Source organism: Diadema antillarum, unplaced genomic scaffold (assembly GCF_040938485.1).
Source record: "Diadema antillarum isolate AM-2024a unplaced genomic scaffold, OU_Dant_1.0 scf00000098, whole genome shotgun sequence".
Taxonomy (NCBI): Eukaryota; Metazoa; Echinodermata; class Echinoidea; order Diadematoida; family Diadematidae; genus Diadema; species Diadema antillarum.
The window spans coordinates 342,396-364,003 of NW_027270987.1; the positions used below are offsets into that span (position 1 = coordinate 342,396).

Genomic DNA, 21,608 nt, shown 5'->3' on the forward strand with positions numbered 1-21,608 from the left:
ACCCACGTTGTTATAAATTCGCGCTCAGCAGTCACGTTTCCGCGCGAAAGTGATGCCACGAAAGCGCGCGCCAGTTTTTGGAGGGGAATTCGGTTACCATAGGAACGGAAGCCGTGACCCTGCTAAGACCCGCTCGGGCCTGCTTTCGCTCGCGCAGTATAAACAGACGAGAGCCCGCTTTTTCGTAGCGGGTTTTCGAACCTCCTCGAGGCGGCTCGAAAACCCGCTCGCAGTATAAACGGGGTATATGAGTTTGAAGACATGAGAACTAACCTACCGTGGGGGGGGGGGGGGAGAATGGTCTCTTAAAGCAATACACTTATAGAGTGCTTGAAATAAATTATGGCTCATAAAATTACAGATTTATCCTGTAGGCCCCCTAAATTATGATCATGATTGGTATTTACCTCTTGGATGTGACATCAGCAATATTTGCGTAGAAATTAGCACAAAGACATGTTAAGCTCTATGCCACTATCGATTATGTTAACTTTCAAGATGTAAACTTCATTTTTATAGCTAATGGCTACTTATGATTAAAACCACAATCCAAAGAAAATATGGAAAGCTGCTGGGGGGGGGGGGGACATTGTATCAAATTACTTCGTGCTAAATTTGTCCGAATTCACTTCAGAGCATCATTCTAACGGTAGAATGAATATGTGTTTCCATTTAGAAATCCAAGCCTGATATCAGCATTATACATGAGTGGATTGTGTGGAAGACTGAAGACTCTTTCTTTTCAAGCCGTGTATCTTCATGGTGTGCTACTCAAATGAAAGTCACCTCAAAACGAAAGTCGCCAGAGTGCAGGCTTGGTGAAGAAAGCTGTGAGATTAGCTTTATCTCTGCACAAGCAAACATTTGAGTCACTCTAATGAGCTAGGGATGATGTTGAAGTTTATTTGCGAAGGCTTAGCAGCAGCGCACTGTAAAAACTGTGATGGCATGCTGTCACTTCTGCAGTAGCTTCCCTCTTGAGATTCCAAGATAGCTTGTTATTCCATGACAGACAATGCATGATTTGAGTAATTGGGGTTGAGATGGACAAGGCAAAAGGGATTCTTCTTTTTCTTCTTCTCCTTTTTTAGGTGATCCGAGTATCCTCTCGGATCACCTTCTGTATCTGTACTGATTCTTTGTTTTCCTTCTTCTTCTTCTTCTTTATTTCTGGACAAAATTTGTGTATCGGTTAGCTCAGAAAGTCCTCTTCCTATCAATGTCAAAATTATACCATATATGTATCATGTCCCAAAGACGCCATTCGGGGTATGTATTGCATACGAAACGTTTAGGCTGTGCCTATTATCAGCGCTGTGCACGTACAGCTGTCGACGGAGCGGCGAGTAGAATCTTCTCGGTCCTTGACTGCTCACTAGTCCTAGTCCTAGTTCTAGTCTAGAGTCTATATGTACTGAGTGCCGTTTTCTTCTAACTAGGCGTAAACCGTGATTGCCGTTGACTATTTTTTGGATTTAGATTTTAAAAATCACTCAGTCCTCATCTTCGTTAGATAGTTTGAACTGTGATGTCGAACCATTAACTATCGCTCATCATCAATGCATAGTTAGTGCAACGTTACTTTTTTTACACACAGTTTTCTATGGGCAGCACGTTCGGACAATGATGCCAATTTCATTTTGCATATCTGGGATATTCCCCACAAATATTTGATCTAAATAAAAAGCTTTTGAAGAGATTCCTTTTAAAAATTAATAAATATTGTTTAACATGTTTATTTCAGCTCCATATTGCAATTTTACTAAATAACAGTTTTTGCAGTACTTCGTGTGAGATTTCATCAGTAAATTGACATGTGTAGAACCTTTCTAGTTCGTTTTGCTACAGTCAGTACATATTTTCTGTTGGCGCAAAAGGGCCGATAACAATATTTGAATAGCGGAATAGAGATGGCCGTGTGTAAGCAAAGGCTTACACAGAAATGAAATAAAATCACACAAAAGAAATATCAAAGATTCATTTTCTTGTGATCTTTATTGATTGCATTTCATATAAACAGAAAACATCATCCAGGTGAATAGGTACAATGTTCCCAAAAACGAAATATCGCAGACGATTGTACACAGGTAAAATAATGACTTACTGATATCAAAAAGCTTCAATTTCTACGGAAATGTTATATTACTTTGATAATCCCGTAGTTTTAAATCAGAACTTTACAGTGACAGATTTGATTTTACTAAACTTCCGAGTTTCCTGACGATGAGGCGATCGCGAGCAGAAAAACATAGATCTACAGTCTAGCAATGCATATCACATGCATGCAGCTAGCTAGCTGTCAAGCGTGCGCGTGCAGGCTCGATACGGTGACGTCACATTCACAGCCGTTTCCAGATCGACTCGCTCCGTGTCTGGTGCCTGCCCCGAGTTGTCCGAGAGAGGGCGATTCTTTATGCGGGCCTACTTTAATGGAATGGAATTTTTCAATGAAATTTATGTCACGTAAATTTCAATTCAAGGGAATTCTACTCATGTTTTCAAAATTCATTGCATTGTTAAAACGTGCGCGTACGCGCGCGTTGAAATATTCGTATGCTCCAATCGAACTAAAAATTTTTTTGCATACGTTTCAGACGATTTGGAGCATTTTTTGAAAAATTGAAAAAATTGGACGGACGCGTACGCGCGCGCACATATACGCACGCACAGCTCATATGCAATAGAAATTTCCCGTTTTTTTACACTTATCGGATGCCTGAAATGTAAAGGAATATTTCTACCAAGTTTCAAGTCAATCCGACTCAATATGACGTCATACGGGCCCGTCAAAGTTGAAATTCCGCGCGCGCGTCAATGGCGATATACAGTGCAACAATGCCAAAAAAACGCCAATTTTAAATCCGATATTAATCGTCAGGATGGACGGTGACCCTCCATTTTCTTTTTATATTCTGAAAGCTGATGAGTTGTACATGTCATTTCATGGGTTGGCGATGCTGAAAAAAATGATTAAAAGATATCAAATTTCTTAATAAAGTAAAAAAAGTAAATTTTCAAAATGACGTCATCAAGTTTCAAGTTCACTCGAGCGTATCGCACTAATCCTTAGCCAATTTTCACCCAGATTTCAGTATGATGTAGCTTATTAAATACTCTTTCATTAATGTAATAACAACATTTTGATTGCATGACGGCATCACCTCGTAAAAATGGATTAAATGTAATCTTGTCAAATTTGACCAGTTTACATGTTATCTCTATGGGAGTGCAGTTTTTCTGGATATGAAAATTGACATGACTATCTTTATCGAGCACTAGCTCCCATATGCTTCGATGAATTTCTCCCAGATTTTAGTATGTTGTAGCTGAGACTTTGGGCTATCGTAAGTGTGCCCTCTATTTTTTTCTTTGATGTCAGGATCACGTCCAAAAACTTGGTTGAAATTAAAGCTTATCTTCGATGTATTGAGATATTCCTTTCTTTTTCCAACTTTCTTTGCAATAACTCAAGAAAAACACGCTCTATCAGCATAATATTTTGCACATGTTTAGTTCATGTCACGTACATTATTTCATAAGATAACAACTACTTGATCAGACACCATCTTGGGTATGTAAATTGGGGTCAAAGGTCATAAATGTTTCATCTTGTATCTTGGTGAATACATGTCCTATCTTTCCCATATTTTGCACACGTAAAGACCATGTTACAGGGATCATTTCATAAAATAACCACATTTTGCTCAGATGCCATCTTGTCTGTGCAAAGTGGGGTCAAAGGTCAAACCTGTACTTCTTTTTCTATCTTCGTTATGACGTGTTATCTCTATGGGAGGGAATTTTTTAGATGTGAAAATTGACATGACTGTCTTTATCGAGCACTATCTTACTTATGCTTCGGTGAATTTCTCTCAGATTTTAACATGTTGTAGCTGAGACTTTACACTATCAGGACTCGAATCATTGATTTAAAAAAAATCGGATCACCTAATTTGTCAGTGTTGACAAATTCCGGTTCTAGTTCTTCTTCTCCCTTTATTTCTGGACAAAATTTGTGTATCGATTAGCTCAGAAAGTGTTCTTCCTATCAATTTCAAACTTATACCATATATGTATCATGTCCCAAAGACGACAGGTCTAATAAAATCATAGTGATCAGTCGACCGTGACGTCACTATGACGTCATTATATGAAAACACATTCTCAAACATATCTCATCAATGGAATGGAATTTTTCAATGAAATTTACGTCACATATATTTCAAGTTATGCGCATTCTACTCATATTCTCAAAATTCATATTTTCTCTTAAAACGCGCGCGTACGCGCGCGTTAAAATATTTGTATGCTCCAATCGAGCTCAAAGTTTTTTTGCACACGTTTCAGACCATTTGGAGCATTTTTGGAAAAATTGAAAAAATCGGACGGACGCGTACGCGCGCGCACATATACGCACGCACAGCTCATATGCAACTGAAATTTCCCGTTTTTTACGTTTATCGGATGCCTGAAATGTCAAGTAATATTTCTACCAAGTTTCAAGTCAATCCGACTCAATATGACGTCATACGGGCCCGTCAAAGTTGAAATTCCGCGCGCGCGTCAATGGCGATATACAGTGCAACGATGCCAAAAAACCGCCAATTTTAAATCCGATATTAATCGTCAGGATGGACGGTGACCCCCCATTTTCTTTTTATATTCTGAAAGCTGATGAGTTGTACATGTCATTTCATGGGTTGGCGATGCTGAAAAAATGATTAAAAGATATCAAATTTCTTAATAAAATAAAAAAAGTAAATTTTCAAAATGACGTCATCAAGTTTCAAGTTCACTCGAGCGTATCGCACTAATCCTTTGCCAATTTCCACCCAGATTTCAGTATGATTTAGCTTATTAAATACTCTTTCATTAATGTAAAATAACATTTTGATTGGATGACGGCATCACCTCGTAAAAATGGATTTAAAGTAATCTTGTCAAATTTGACCAGTTTACGTGTTATCTCTATGGGAGTGCAGTTTTTCTGGAAATGAAAATTGACATGACTATCTTTATTGAGCACTAGCTCCCTTATGCTTCGGTGAATTTCTCCCAGATTTTAATATGTTGTAGCTGAGACTTTGAACTATCGATAATAAGCCCTCAATTTTTTCATTTGATGTCAGGATCACGTCCAAAAACTTGGTTGAAATTAAAGCTTATCTTCGATGTATTGAGATATTCCTTTCTTTTTCCAACTTTCTTTGCAATAACTCAAGAAAAACAAGCTCTATAAGCATAATATTTTGCACATATTTAGTTCATGTCACGTACATTATTTCATACAATAACAACTACTTGATCAGACACCATCTTGGGTATGTAAATTAGGGTCAAAGGTCATAAATGTTTTATCTTGTATCTTGGTGAATACATGTCTTATCTTTCCCATATTTTGCACACGCAAAAACCATGCTACAAGAATCATTTAACAAAATAACCACTTTTTGCTCAGATGCCATCTTGTCTGTGCAAAGTGGGGTTAAAGGTCACATGTACTTTTTTCCTTTATCTTCGTTATGACGTGTTATCTCTATGGGAGGGAATTTTTCTAGATGTGAAAATTGACATGGTTGTCTTTATCGAGAACTAGCTCACTTACCCTTCAGTGAATTTCTCCCAGATTTTAATATGTTGTAACTGAGAGTTTGGGCTATCGTAATGTGCAATTCGTTTCTTAATACAACGTCGGCATCATGTCAAAAAACTTGGTTGAAATTAAAGCTTATCTTCGATGTTTTGTGATATTTTTTTCTGAAACTTTCTTTGCAATAACTCAAGAAAAACAGCCTTTATCACCCCCATATTTTGCACATGTTTAGTTCATGTCACGTACATTATTTCATAAAATAACAACTACTTGATCGAACACCATCTTGGGTATGTAAATTAGGGTCAAAGGTCACAAATTGTTCATCCTGTATCTTGGTGAATACATGTCCTGTCTTTCCCATATTTTGCACACGCAAAGGGCATGTTACAATAATCACTTCACTAAATAACCACTTTTTGCTCAGATGCCATCTTGGGTGTGCAAAGTGGGGTCAAAGGTCAAATATACTTCATTCTGTATCTTCTTTAGTGGATACGGAATTCGGTACCAAAGATGGCAAGTCTGACTTCTTTTTCTAAATGAGAATCCAAATATCACACGGCCAATGTCTCCTCGACACAAATGAAACCGGTATGGTCATGCCTATTGGGATCAGGACTCAAATCATTGATTTTCGAAGAGATCGGATCACCTAATTTGTCAGTGTTGACAAATTCCGGTTCTAGTTTCTTTTTCTTCTTCTCCTTCTTCCTTGTCTTTCTTTGTTGCTGTCCTTGCTTTTCTCCTTTTAGTGATAGATCAGATAATGGTATGTGTTGCATCCCAAACATCTAGAAGTACTGTGTATTTAATAGGAATGAGATACATTATGCCACTTACAACTGTATATCTGTTGTATGTAAATGATCCCTATTTTATGTAATGATATATTCAAGATACTAACAGTGAATGAAACTGAATATATACATAGCAGACTCAGAAATTTTTGGGTAGATGCATACAAATATTAAAGAATGCAGTGAACGTCAGGACATATTTGTTTCTATACACTGTATTCATCAAATAAATGCTATACAGGCATAACTGTATCAAAGAAGTTTCCAAGGCAGTCAGTTATCATTTATCACATGGCTCACCAGTGAGTGATATTGACAGGGGATATTCTACATCTAACTTATAACTCATCTAATCAGTACCTTGAGTTTTGTGATTGGAACATAATGTATGCATGATGCTCCTTTCATTTGTGCAAGAACAAAAAAAAAAATCTTTTCATGTTTATTTGTTGAAAGATATACACTGTTTCAGACTCACGACATATTTGAGGATACTGTGTGATTATTTATGCATCTTCTTCTGCTGCTCAAATGCTGACTGATGTGTAGCGCATTGACTGTTTTTCTTTTGTCATTGGTAACCACTCTCAATTCTCAGATTTGGTGAGACAAAATTAGCATACACATTTGTCTTGTGACTGTTTTATTACAGCATAATCACGTCTGTTGAGAATGAGAAGGGTGTTAAGTGGTCGTGAACACTATGGGTTTAGTGGCAACTTAACGCCCTTATCATTCTCAGCTGACGATCAGTTTTACAGTAATTGTAATGTGGTGACTGTGAATATTTTTGATGATATTGCTGTCTATAAGAAATTGTAGAGCAATGTTATACACAGATTAAATCAAATCAAATCAAATAAAAAAGAATATTTACAATAATTCCATGAGTCACAAGTTGAAGTGATTATCAGCCTCCTTCTGCTTCGGATTTATCTCCTATACTAGATCTGTATTTTCTACAGAAATAGAATAAAAAAGACCAGTTACTAAAATCTTCAAGTACTGAGAGGTCCTCCTCTTTGAAATTAAATAGGCATTGAAATGTCTTCAGAAACTGAAAACAAGAACAGATGAATTGCAAAGGTTGTACTGGGTCCTTAGTTTGGACACAAGGAGAGTATTCACAATGTTTGAATTTATTCAGCCTACTACTTGATGCTTCCCTATTTTTCACTTTTCATTTCTTTTCTTCCCCCCCCCCCCCTTCCTCTGGTAGCTCTGAGGAGAAGTCAGCTGGCTCCGCTGTGCTGGGTGATGCCTGCCCAGTACGAGGACTTCCTGGCAACAGCCAACGCCCTGGGGACCGACGTGAGGTGGGTGTTCAAGTCCCCCAGCCCCGAAGGTGGGATCCAGGTTCTCCAGCCGACCAGAGAGAGGGACTATGCCAGGGTCATGCAGTGAGTGAACTTTGACCCTTTAATTAGCCATGTATTACTGGTATTGTATCATACTGGTGATGTATTTTTGGTGTAAGGAGGTGATGTTTTTGCCTGTGTGGGTTTGTTTGTTTGTTTGTTTGTTCGTTTGTGTATTAGCGTGGTATTGTTTGGTTTGGTTTAATTTCTGCTTCCAAACGAATGCAAATTCAAACTCAAAGTCCAAATACACCAACAGTGACAAATGCAAATGGATGGGACCTCAAAATAATGGGATTTGCAAAATAACTCCGAAAGTTATGAATGAATTTGAAAAATGAAATTCTCCTGAAAAGTTGATAATAACACAAGGAAGAGATAATCTAATTTTGGTAGTGATCCGTATTGCTGGCTGGATCCAGGAATTTGTTTGAATTTTGTAAAGTATTCTTTATTACTGAAACTATAGTATAGGTTGGAGATAACAATGAGGGTGGAAATAAGGTGCTCGATGGAGGTGTGCACTCTCTGAGTGCTTTTCTGTTTGTTGTTGTTTCCTCACATTTTCATTATTCGTGTGTTTTCTGTCAAGGCTGCTGTTTTTACTTCTCTCAACATCTTCCGATCATTGTAGTGTCGGGATTTTAAGTTTCATCCCAGATCCCAGATATGACAAACAACAGACATCAGCCTGATCCGTGCTGCTACTTCTCAGGACAGAACTTTGGCCCTTCTCCAGTCTGCCTATAAAAGATTCAAATCTCGGAACAAAACAAGAACAGAAAAATAGAATAACACACTGAATTCCAGTATAGTTACGTTATATGTTCACAACAGTTCTCAGCAGGCTTTTTCAGTCACAAGTTTGGCTAGGAAACAAGTCCATTTGTGAATTTTGCCTGAAGTGCTTTTGTAGAAAAGGCAGCATTTTTTTGTCATGACTGATCACTTTCCTCACGGAAATTAGTCATATCAGCTAAACTGTTACATTTGCTTCTTTCTTTGTTTTGGTTTTTAGACTGCAGACATTGAAAATGTTGACAAGGTTTTTTCTTCTTTTTTATTTGTACAATGTCATTTGTTTTCTGGATGAAAACTCTAACAGATGTTTTTCTTCACGGAGCAGCATGCTGTTTTCTCATTTAAAGAAAATAAACAGAACCAGAATGTGCACATAGCACATTAATTCATAAAACATAATTTTTACTTCTTTTGATGTGTTCTTTTTTTTCCACTACCAGATATCGCAGTCAAAGAGCGGTGGTGCAGCAATATTTCCCCAACCCACTGCTTATCTTCGGCTCCCCAGTCAACATCCGGGCCTACGTACTGGTGACGGGCCTGAATCCCCTCAGGGCCTACATTCACTCCCAGGGCCTGGTCTTCTTCCGGCAGGACTACCAGAAGGGCTTCAAAAAGGTCAGAGGTCAACCACGGTCATGGCAAAAACAGATTTGTCTCGTGTTTTTGTATTCTTGTCAGACATTTTCTTCTATGCGTGATCGGTAGAAGTGCTTACTGTTATTGAAGGTATCCCAAATTTCTGTAGCCTTTGATAAAGACTTTGTGGCTGAGGTTTATTTTCCACATTGTACATCTTAATTGAGACTAGATGTGCAGCAAAGGGGTGGAAGTGTAGGGAAAGTGCTGTCAGCCACCTTATTTATCCCTTGCCTCACCTTTTTTCCCCTCACCTATTCTTCACCTTGAGAAGCTAGTCTACAGTAAGTGGTGCAGTGTCGAATGTAAACATAGGCCAGAAGGCCAGACTAAAGACTACTTGCAATTTGCAGAACTGTCTGTCCATAAATAGCATAATCACCCCAAGCATATACTGCACTAGGAACACGTCTTCACTTGCTGCTATACTATGTTGAAATATCTATGGGCTTTCCTTTCGTTTTCTGAAGAAAAAAAAATGACTATTGGGGACTACTGCAATATGCTTTTGTGGAACAAGCTATTTTTTTTTTCCTTGCACAGTTTATATGTCTTTTGGTGATCATATCAACATGAAAGTAATAGTTATATATTACCATTGCCAAATACTGTGACATATTTCCCTGCTTAAGTTGTCAGTGTTTGGTTGATTTTGGCCTTCCTCTTGTTACCCACAATGCTTTGGAAATGAGGGTTATGACCTTTGACAGGTAATGTCACTATGACTGCTAGCAGAGAATTCTTCAAAACACTTGGAACACTGTTCATGTGTCATATATGCAGTACATTGTATCTCTTGGGGCCTTTTCAGAGTATCTAGCTTTTTATATGTGAAGCTATGACATCATGTTTGACTTTCCACAACAGTAGTACACTTAAAAATCTTTGTTGGGAGAGCATATCTACTTTTCACCTATCTGTGCATATTTCAGCAAACTTGACAAGGGTTTAATATAAGAAAGGTCTCAATATTTTGCTGCCTTACTAAGCTTCACTTCTCATCCTAAAAATAATATGCTTCCCTTTTGCCTTCGTGTCACTAACTGTTCTGAAAAATCATTTACGGACTTGATCTCATCTAGATCCCAAGCAGGACTTGGGACCTGGCCCAGTTCCGGCACCACCTGGTCCACAGCTTCGGGGCCCGGGTCGCTGCAATGGCGTTTCGCAACATGGAGACGGTGATTGTGGAGACGCTGCTGGTGGCAGAGCCCTCGCTTGTTGCGGACTTCTCGCAGTTCACTCACCCCTGGGAAGATCCTTACAGGTGATGCCTCCCTCTATCTATCTCTGGTTAACCATTTCTGTGCCAGCGACTTTATTCAGTGTGTACACTACTCTGGGGTTTTCTGTACCAATCAACACTCAAAGCATACAAAGGCTTAAACTTGAGTGTGAAACTTAAGTTTAACACTCAAAGCATACAAAGGCTTACAACTTAACTCGAGTATTAAACTTGAGTGTGAAACTTAAGTTTAACACTCAAAGCATACAAAGGCTTAAACTTAACTTGAGTATTAAACTTGAGTGTGAAACTTAAGTTTAACACTCAAAGCATACAAAGGCTTAAACTTAACTCGAGTACTAAACTTGAGTGTGAAACTTAAGTTTAACACTCAAAGCATACAAAGGCTTAAAGGACAAGTTCACCTTCATAGACATGTGGGTTAAGTGAATGCAGCAATATTAGTAGAACACATCAATGAGAGTTTGAGGAAAATCAGACAATCCGTTCAAAAGTTATGAATTTTTGAAGTTTCGGCTCAGTCACGTCTGGATGAGAAGACTACTATAGCTTGTGATGTCATATGAGTACAACTATATAAAGAAAGTATAAAGAAAATTCAACATATTCTCACTTTTCTCACATAATAAAAGAACATTCGACTTCTCTCTTTCAGAAGTCAGGGGGAATAATATTACCCCTAACATAAGTCAGTAACAAGTCGAGGAAATGTGCACTTTATTCAAAAAGTCAAGTTTTGTGAAATTCTCTTTTTATTTTCCTTATATCGTTGTACATATGTGACATCATACACTGTAGTAGTCTTCTCCTCCAGCAGTGATTGCACAGATATTTTAAAAATTCATAACTTTTGAACGGATTGTCAGATTTTCCCCAAACTTTCACTGATGTGTTCTACTAACATTGTTGCCTTCACTCAATCCACATGTATATGAAGGTGAACTTGTCCTTTAAAGAAAAACACCACCCCCATATCACTTCACTGACTCAAGTAAAACAAAATAAGTAAGAGTTAAACTTTTATCAAAATATGACACCGTTTCTGTGCCAGCGACTTTACACAGTGTGTACACCGCTGTGGGGTTTTCTGTGCCAATCATCACTCAAAGCATAAAAAGGCTTAAACTTGACTCGAGTATTAAACTTGAGTGTGAAACTTAGCTTCAGCACTCAAAGCATACAAAGGCTTAAAGAGAAACTCCACCCGATATCACTTTACTGACTCAAGTAGAACAAATTAAGTAAAATTCAAACTTTTATTAAAATATGACAAAAACAAAAAAGGTTTTAATATCTGTTGCATTCAATATTGTATGACTACTGTAACTGTTCCCTTGAAAACATGTAAAAAGTGTCAAATCCTATAATTTTCTTATTTTTGTCCAAGTTTGAGAAAATTATATACAGTCATGTTAATTTGATATTACTCTTGACATAGATGTCAACGTCAATGTATAATGGAGTTTCCTTTAAATGCTTCCAGGCTCTGATATCCTCCAACTGTTTACACATTCCCAGACATAAAACATCTTTGTTTCAGCAAACCATCCTTTACACTGGCCCTAAACTCTGGAAAAGATTGACAAGTAGTCATATCAATCCTGCACTGTTTCTTTTTTTTTTCCATATGACTTTTGTTTTCATTGTTTATCTGTACATGTATGGTTAGTTGTTAGGCATGCCCAATACAAGCTGTGTTTTTTTGTACCACATCTCTAGCAATGTAGATAAATTGTCATTGTATATACATTTTCATTGTAGTGATTTGTTATAGGAAATCATTTGATCCATCTAATACTGTTATCATAGATCTGCAACTATATTAACTCATTTAGTTGAACACATGAAGAGGTTGCTTGGTGCAATGTGGTTCCACTCTTAATTTTGAAGTGTTATACTTGTTGGAGGCCTGTATGGATTCTACACCAGCATTAGCCTAGATGGCTTTGATATTAGACTGCGAGATCTGTGCTTTTGCGATCAATGGTTCTAAAAGTAGACCAAATGAAACAACCAACGGTAGATAGATACGTGGTTATCTGTTTGCAGTAGAAATGTCGTGTTTTCATCATTATGCCATTTATTGTTCACTGTTATCAGTCGCAGCCTGAATGTCAATATTTACTATAGTTGTTGAGTCGGATATGAAATGATACTTTGGAGCTCTCTGGTGGATTTCTGCTCTTTGATCCCAATGATAAGAGACGGATTGATCATTTAGCACTTTTGTCATTGTTATCAAAATGTCATTCATTGCATATCAATACATAACACCAATCCGTGCTAAAGGTGTGTTCAGTCAAAGACAGACAATCTCGGTGATAAACAGTTTTTCCTGCCATATTTTCGTGGTCGTTGGCAGCGTTTATTAGCATGATAAGACGTTTGTTTTCTTAGCAGCGAGATAAGATTTTCAGAGGAAACCATTTTAAAGGGCAACTTCCCACCAAATTCAGGTTGGCTTAAATTTTTTTTGAAAATAAAGACAACCAAGAAATGATAAAGATTCCATAAAAGTTGGTCATGAGATAAGTTTAATAAACATCTTTTCAGAAAACAATGATGATAGTTACGACATAATATGCTAATTGGAGGAATATCGATGATGTCATGGCTGCGTAACTCTCCAGTTTACTTGCACGAAAACTTCATGACATAAAGACAAAACCTTTTATCTTTTGCATCAAATCAATGTGATACATATTATCACTTGGCAGTGATGGCTTGAAGAGGGGACACAGAATGTAGTTGCTAAATTATTGACCAAAAATATGAATTTTATCCTTTTTTAGGCAAACCAATGAGAGATCTGTTAGGGGATGACTTTATCACCTTTTCTGAATTGCATGCATGGTAGTGACCATCCTCACTTTTTGTGAAAAAACATCAGATTTTGATATCCCGTAACTATTATTCTTATGTATTATTGTGAAAGAACTGCCACCATTGTGTTTATCAGGTTTTATTCTACTTTTGACTTGAATATAGTATGGAAGACCTCTTTTAAGCTCATCGCAATATTCCTCTGAGTCATAGGCTATAAACTAGCTTTAATATTGTTACTTCTAAGCACAAACAAGTTGCAATATGGAGTGTATGTGTGCAATGCTTCAATTCACATGGTACTGAAATAGTCACCTATCATATTTTACCACATCATTTGACCTCATTGTTCAAATATGTATTGGGCAGAACAGTAGTCTATGGTAAGTGATATAACATCCAGTCCTACGCGGTTGTGATGTTTTGACTGTAATGACAAGTTGATCTGGTACTCAAGTGCTATCCCATCATATTTCCCCATGACCTCTGACCTCTTGTATGACATCACGTCTAGGTGTGAGCACTGCTTCCAGCTGCTGGGATTCGACATCATATTCAACTCGACGTTGCATCCCATCGTTGTGGAGGTACATGTAATACTACGTTCTGTGTAGACGGATGAGGGCTGCCAAGTCTTCCTAATTCTGCACACTGTATCTTGACAAGAGAATCTAAAGGCCATACTAATTTGGGGATTATTTTCTGCCTATATTGATCCATGAGATGAATGGCGAACACAAGGATCTCCCCGATTAGGCTTTGGGATCTCCCTGATTTTGGGATGTGTGAATGTGGGCAGCCGTGCTTATGTGTACATGAATTTTTATGAAGGCATACAACATTCTTATAGGGACAGAAGACAGATCACTTCTGTACAAGTAGGAAAGCATGAACATGATTCAATGTGTACTGGACAGGTTAAGTTGCCAGTTAGGACATAGCAACTCTACAGATTCAGTTGCCAATTTAGAGATACATGTAAGCCATGTTTACATGTTTTATACATTTCAACCCATTATGTTGACAGAGAATGCAGCTGTGCTACAACGTGATGTGGAAGAGATTCTGGACTACTTATTTCTCTGTTTTGCTTTGGTTCTTATGTACATGAATCGGAATAGCTGTAATTGTTTTGTGAAACCTGTGAAATATGTTTCAAAAATCATTAGAATAACAAAGAAATGAAGGCTAATGTACAAGAGGGTATTCAAATACTTGTAATGTTGTCCCTCAGCCTGCCCTGTCACTGTCAATGGAACATTCCAAACCAATGAAAAAATAAATTTGTAACCTTTGGATACAGGTGACTGGACAGCCGCACCTCCAGCCCAATAATGCTGACCAGCAGTGGGCGAGCACCAACATCAAGCAAACAACTGTAAAGGAGTCTATGGCCATGCTGTTCTCAACCCGGAGAGTGGCTGGGGAGGTGGCAGACGCTTTGGCAAGCATTGCGCCGGGAGTGGGAATCGAGGTGAGAATCCTTTCCCTTAGATTAACTCCCACATGCCTGTAGGCAATATCTTTATTTACAATACCAATAAGATTGTAGGTTGACAGTCTGGAGAGGGTTTAGTGGGTATCTCATTGGCCTGGAGACTAGGTGGTGCGCTGGTGGTGACTCATGTCTCCACGATGTCTCCTGGAGTCCATCCAGGTCTCCAGGGAGTCTTGGAAGAATTGAATGTGTTCAATTCTTGCAGAGACTTTCTTCCAGTCTCCAGCTGGTGTCAGAGACATCGCCACGTTGTCTCCATCAGTTATTGCCACATTGTGGAGACTGATTATATCTGTGACATCTCCAAGATGTCTCTCCAGCCTTTTGGAGACAGAGGATATGGGTCATATTACTGTTTGATTGTCAATTGCATAATCTAACATAATGGCTGAGCATATATGTTGTAACTGTCATATTTTGGTGTGTCGGAGTAGAGAATAGTGTAATTCCTGCATGTGTTTCTCTTCTCTTGATTATATGAGGGAAGGATTTTGAGGTATTTCATGTCAGTTGTTTCATCAGTGTTGATTAGTTATTCTATTTCATTAAGAGGATGGAATGAAGTAAAGTGAAATTAAAAGAAATAATATGATTGTGTTTCATCAGTGTTGATTAGTTATTCTATTTCATTAAGAGGATGGAATGAAGTAAAGTGAAATTAAAAGAAATAATATGATTGTGTTTCATCAGTGTTGATTAGTTATTCTATTTCATTAAGAAGATGGAATGAAGTAAAGTGAAATTAAATGAAATAATATGATATGTGATAAAGAGAAGTTCATGGTATGCTCTTTTTTTTTTTCAGGGAATAAACTGTGAGGATACAGAAGGCCCTTGTCTGAGTGAAGCTGATCTTGGGTTCCTGCTGTCAGCCAGGAGGGAAAGCCACAGCATGGGCAGTTTCAGACGGGTATGGCAATAGATTAATGTCGATTACGCTGTCATGTGTGACAAGTTTGCAGTGTCACCTTGTAATGTTAGAGTCCCAAGACGGACTTACAGTCTTCCTTCTTGGTAGCTCAAACAAGAGCTAAGCAAGCTTAAAGGGATGGTAAAGTTTTGGTGGAGACCTGGCTTCAGGTTTCTAACTTTTTGTGAGATATTGAGAAACCTCTTATGAAATATGAAAGAGCATGCAATTCCAAGAGGAATTTAGTGTTTATTTGATGAAAACTGGTCTTGAAATAGCTGAGATATCCCAAACAGATCAATCCTATTAAAAGGTAGGACCCACATTTATTAGGATTGCTTTGTTTTACTTTGTTTTTGGATATCGTAGCTTTTTCAAAACCGATTTTCATCAAATAAACTTTGAACTTGGCGTAGAATGGTATGTTCTGTAACATTTCGTGACTGGTGTCTTAGTATCTTGCAAAAAGTTTAAAACTCGATCCTCATCTCCACCAATACTATACTTCCAGGCGCTGAGTAGCTGCTCACGGGGTCAATGTTCCAGAGTGAATTGACTACCCATCATCAGGATGATGTCTGTTAATGATAGTTAGTCTGCTCCGAAACAATTTTTTGAATTTTTCCCTTGCATTAAAGACCAAATGACTGTGCAGCAATCAACTTGTGATAGTTCCATTTCTGCTGTTTTTATTTTGTTTTGTTTTTTATTAGAAAGCTTTGAAATACTGGTAAGTACATCATTTTGGAATTACATTGGAGCAACTGTTTTTTAAATTAAATTCATTATTATCAGCAGCTGTTTAATTAAGTATTTTAGCATTGTGAATTTATTGGTTGTCAACAAAATTCATGGTCTTTAAGTTCCTGTACCACCAAGGCATATCTTGCTTCCAAAGAGAGAGAGAGAGAGATTTAGAGTATAAGGTCTGTGCATCTGTTCGTAGCAGGTGCAGAGCTTGACAGGTGCTTTTTGTGATCAACTGCCATTTACAGCACATGAACAGCTTTGCATTTCATGCATGGCCTAATCACAAAAACATGAGTATTTACAAACATTTTAAAAAGGAAAAAAAAAGTGAGAGTCATGCTATGAACAGGATGACACCAGCAGCATTTTTAGCGATCCTTTTCTCAGTCAAGCAGACAGTTTAGCTGATGTAAAGTCCAGGCTGTTCTTTGCTTTGAATTGTTGACCAGTACTCTTTTTATCCCATGTACGTACTACAGCATTCTTTGTTTTTCATTTATTGTACTGTGTAAGTACATACATGTATGAAAAGAACAAAATTGTGGGAGACCTCCTATGGAAAGGGAATCTGAACTTTTGAGAAAGACATGACTTGATTGAGGTTGTTTTGTATTAAAGAGTAGCTCTTATTCTTATCTCATCCATTCCCACGACCCCATCTCGTTTGCACAAAATTTGTATGAATGTCAAGTGTTAAGCAGATGATGGGGTATTAAGGCAACAGAGGTTTACAAATATTGCGGGACAAGGGTAGATTCTTCATACACCATTACGCAACCTTGTACACAGTGTTATACATGTACTTGCTCTGTGTTTCAAACTTAGATCTTCCAAGATGTCATCAATTCCCTGTATATTCTCTCCACCCCTCCAGCTCTATCCATGTGAAGACATCCAGAAATACACCCCTCTTCTCCATGACTTGGAGCACTTCACTGCATCCCACCTCGGCTTCAGACATGCCATGCCCAGTGGACATCTCCGTGGAAACCGTTCCCCTTCCCAGAATTCCAAGCCTGTCAAACATTCCACGAAGGACATGCACCCGATAGTCATTGCCACTGAGCAGTTTTATGCCAAGAAGGCGAAAGAAATTTATGGGAGCTCCAATCCTGGTATAGCACCGGTGGAGAGAATGGCTGCAGAGGGAGAAGTCTTGTCACCGAACAGGATGACCCATGTGGATGGTCGCCGTGACAACAGCCTCATCAAAAACATCTTTGGCTTGGGCCCTCCCGAGAGACATGGCAACTTGAAGAGACTTAGCTGCAGTGAGGGTACGATTCAATAGTGTCATGTGTATCGTAACAGATGGTCTCAATTGCCGTTTTTTTTAGTGTTGGTGTCGCCATCACTGGATGAGAGGACTGCAACATTTTGTGACATTACACATGGACAATGATATAAAGAAAGTATAAAGAAAATTTGACATATTTTTACTTTTCTGGCATACTGAAAAAGCATTGGATGTACCTCTATCAGAAAGCAGGGAAATTGATATTACCCCTAACATATGTCAGTAACAAGTCAAAGGAACATGTACTTTTCATAGAAAATGAAATTTTTAAAATTGTTTTGGGATTCTCTTTGTATTTTCTGTATATCATTTTTCTGCTGACGTCACAAACGGTTGTGGTCTTCTCATCCAGCGATGGTGGCTCTAAAACTTTAGAAATTCTTAAATTTGTGACTGTATTGTTGAAGCTTAGCTATTCTAATCGTACCATTTGCCGTATGTGGAACTGAATATAGTTAAGTCTGTGGAAAGCAACCACTCATGAGAAACATGAACGGTAGTCTTTTAAATAGGTTGCCACTACAAGCAGGTTAGTTATTAATGTGAGCTTATCAAGTCGTAAATCAGAAATAAATGAGTTTGAAAAGCAGTTTCTTTCATTTATTCACACTTCAATAACTTTGTTGGCTATAAACAAAAACAAAACAAGAACACAGATACTTAGTAGCCTGTAATATGATGTGCAGAAGCCCCAGTAAACGGCATGTTGACTGGTACACCAATAGACAGGGCTCAATCCAGATTCTTGTGGTCACTATACACAGTTGAATATTGCCTAAGGCAGATAATTTTGATAGGTGGCTGCTGGCTGCATTAAAACAAGCGGTCATTGTATACAAGATTCTAGCGCATCATTCCTCTCCAAAAACAACCAATGTATGTAGAATGAATATGACAACTTGCTAGAGGTGATTGCATAACACTGACTGTTGAGCAAAAGGATCGGATGTGGGGATGCAGTGAATGAACACATCTGAATGAGAAAAGGATGAAGGTGATGAGAGAAGTAGAGTAGCGGTCAGTGAGAATTGATGGCAATCTAAAGACCTATACAAACTGAACTGAACTAGATATCAAACCAGAACTGGAAAGGAGTGAACCAAAAGGGAATTCCAGTGTCAACTCGGCTGTCTTGCACCATTATAGACAGGTGGTCGCTCTTTTACACAGGGTGGTCGGCCTTTTACATAGGGTTGTCACGCAGGTTTGACTCTTACCATATCTCCCTTAAACCCTGATTTTACAACCTCCTCTGCCACCACCCACCACCACAGACAGGGACGCCATGCCTTACTTGGCGTCGCTCAGCACCTTCCCAGCTCTGAACCTGACCTTTGAACCCGGGACCACGGAGTACCATTCCTCGGTGCCCTACGGCCAGGTGGTGCTGCAGGTCGGGGCGTTTGCGAGGAGCTGCGACTGCGAGGCCAGGCTGGAGGACAAGTACGGTGTCTCCAGGTGGGTGGGCAGGACGCAAGGATTGAGAGCAGTCCAGAGCTGGGAATGCATGAATCTATAGTGCTTCACCACTCCAAGGGTCCTAGGGTACTTTTTGCAGCAGAAGTTATCAACTTGTCATCATCAAATTGGCACCTCTTATGATTTCACTATATATCTTAACATCAGTAAAAGATTAGTTTGAACTGGTTAAATTCATTTATTGTGAACAAAATTAGAAGAATAAAAAGTGCTTATTTGACACAGGAACAGTAACTTTAAAGGGATAGTACAGTTTTGGTGGAGATGAGAATTGGGCGTTTAACTTTTTGCGAGATACCAAGAAAACACTTATGATATGGTACAGAGCATACCATTTTAAGAGGAATTCAAAGTTTATTTGATGAAAATCGGGTGTGGAATGAATGAAACATCCAAAAACAAAGCAAAACAAAGCGATCGTAATAAAGTGTGGGTCCCACACTTTATTAGAATAGCTCTTTTTTGGATATCTCAGCCATTTCAAAACCAATTTTCATCAAATAAACGTTGAATTCCTCATAGAATTACATGCTCTTTCATATTTCATAAGAGGTTTCTCATTATCTCACTAAAAAATGTTAGAAACCTGAAATTAGGTCTCAACCAAAACTGTACTATCCCTTTAATGTGTTATCCCTAACTAGGCCGGGCTATTTAGGTAGATGATAGAGCCGGGGGGGGGGGGGGGGGGGGCCTCCCAGATCCCCCCTCCAGATCTCGGCCGTCGACCGTGCTATCGTGACGAAAATTGGCACACACATTGCCTATGATGTAATCTAAAGTACCACAAAGTTAATTTATGCAAAAATTATCATTTTCACTAAATTATGCTAATTTATGCATAATGATGCATGAAATCAGACAATTTGGTATAAATCACTAAATAAAGCTTAAAACAGGCACATTTTTTTGTGTAGATATTCTTTTTAGTGTCCTTAGCAAATGTAAGCGAAAAAAATTGCACAATCAGAAAAAATTTCCTAAGTATTTTATTGTTTTTTGAATTTCTTATGTATTTCTTTGTTTTTCGACTTTATGTTTTCCATTGTTTTTTCGATGAAATTTGTCCGGGACATTGTTCCGAACAAGAAAATATGTTATTAATTGATTTTAATCCATAAAACCCTAAAATAATCATGCTTTTATGAAATTTGCCTGTCAACACAGTTTGCATTGAAATTGTACACGAATTCACGTTTTTGAGCAATTTTTGGTCAGACATGCACGTGCATATGTATGTGCAACTTTGAAACCGCGCGCCTGGGTATCGCAAATTTGGTGTCAAAAGATGCGGGAGACTCGAAAGAAAAAAGTCATGAAACGTCGCGGCGATAGCTTCTCGCGATAGCGATACATAGCGCAAAACGTCGAGGGGGGCCTCGGAGGCCCCCCTGGCCTAGTTAGGGTTAAAATATGTTGCCAAGTTGAGGATCAGTTAACAGATGTAGTGATTTTTTAAACTTACGATAACTCTGCATTAAAAAAGAAAATGAACTAGTAAGCAAAGGCATTTCACAAAAATAGGGCTCAAATGGAAGAGAAAGTGTTTATTCTTCTGTACTTTATTTAATACTAACCATGAAGAGTGAAAATGACAATAGGAGGATGCAACATCCCGTTAAAATGCAGTGTCTGGGACATGATGGGTAAAAGCACAATCATGCACCATGTTTCAGCTGGCTTTAAAAGAGTAAAATCAACAATACAGAATGGTAGAGCAATCATAGATATCAGACCTAAAATAAGAAAGTCATGCAATTTCAAAGTATCTTTGTCTTTGTCTATGTCTTTTATTGAAAGAATGGTGTTAGTATTAAGCATCTGTGAAATTAGATGAGGATGTGGTTCATCGACTGTTTTAAGAGAACTTTAATGTGATAGACCCAGAACTTTGTCGTTAGAGCTATGCGTTGTTTACTGCTTTGTAATGAGCCACCAGTTGATTTTTTTTTTTTTTTTTTTTTTGGCGGGGGGGAACAGTATGACAATAAGGGTTGGATATTTTATCAGAACCCCTTGTACAGTTATAAAAGTTTCAATCCAGTGAGCACTTGTATGATACGAAATGTTTTACTGCAGTTAAAGATTGTTTTATCTTTGAGATTTTCTGTGGTCTTAGATCACAGCATGAGCCATTTTTTTTTTAAAGTCATAAAACATTGATTCTGTGTATCAGACTCTTTGATGTGATTTTCTCTTTCCTCCATGCCCTCCCCGACAGACCGGCAAATTTCACTCTCGGACTTGGCCACAATCGCATCAACATCCTTGTCGTCGACATGACGCATTCGGAGCCCTGGGTCCTAAACATGTACACCCTTCACATCCACCGTGCACCAAGGAGCAACCCATCTTTGCTCACCACCGATCAGGAGCACGAAGTCTGCACTCTTGTTCAGGTAAACAGCATCCTT

General features: G+C 38.3%; 1 protein-coding gene across 1 annotated transcript in view; it reads left to right on the forward strand.

Moving 5' to 3' along the window:
• LOC139718647 (cadherin-like and PC-esterase domain-containing protein 1) overlaps nucleotides 1-21,608 on the forward strand; it is a 71,223-nt gene that overhangs the window by 38,344 nt on the left and 11,271 nt on the right. Inside the window, exons 6-14 of the mRNA XM_071630106.1 lie at nucleotides 7,613-7,793; nucleotides 8,993-9,170; nucleotides 10,274-10,458; nucleotides 13,775-13,847; nucleotides 14,564-14,734; nucleotides 15,564-15,668; nucleotides 17,293-17,695; nucleotides 18,990-19,173; nucleotides 21,416-21,593. Coding sequence (XP_071486207.1) covers nucleotides 7,613-7,793; nucleotides 8,993-9,170; nucleotides 10,274-10,458; nucleotides 13,775-13,847; nucleotides 14,564-14,734; nucleotides 15,564-15,668; nucleotides 17,293-17,695; nucleotides 18,990-19,173; nucleotides 21,416-21,593 — 1,658 coding nt within the window. The remainder of the gene's footprint in view (nucleotides 1-7,612; nucleotides 7,794-8,992; nucleotides 9,171-10,273; nucleotides 10,459-13,774; nucleotides 13,848-14,563; nucleotides 14,735-15,563; nucleotides 15,669-17,292; nucleotides 17,696-18,989; nucleotides 19,174-21,415; nucleotides 21,594-21,608) is intronic.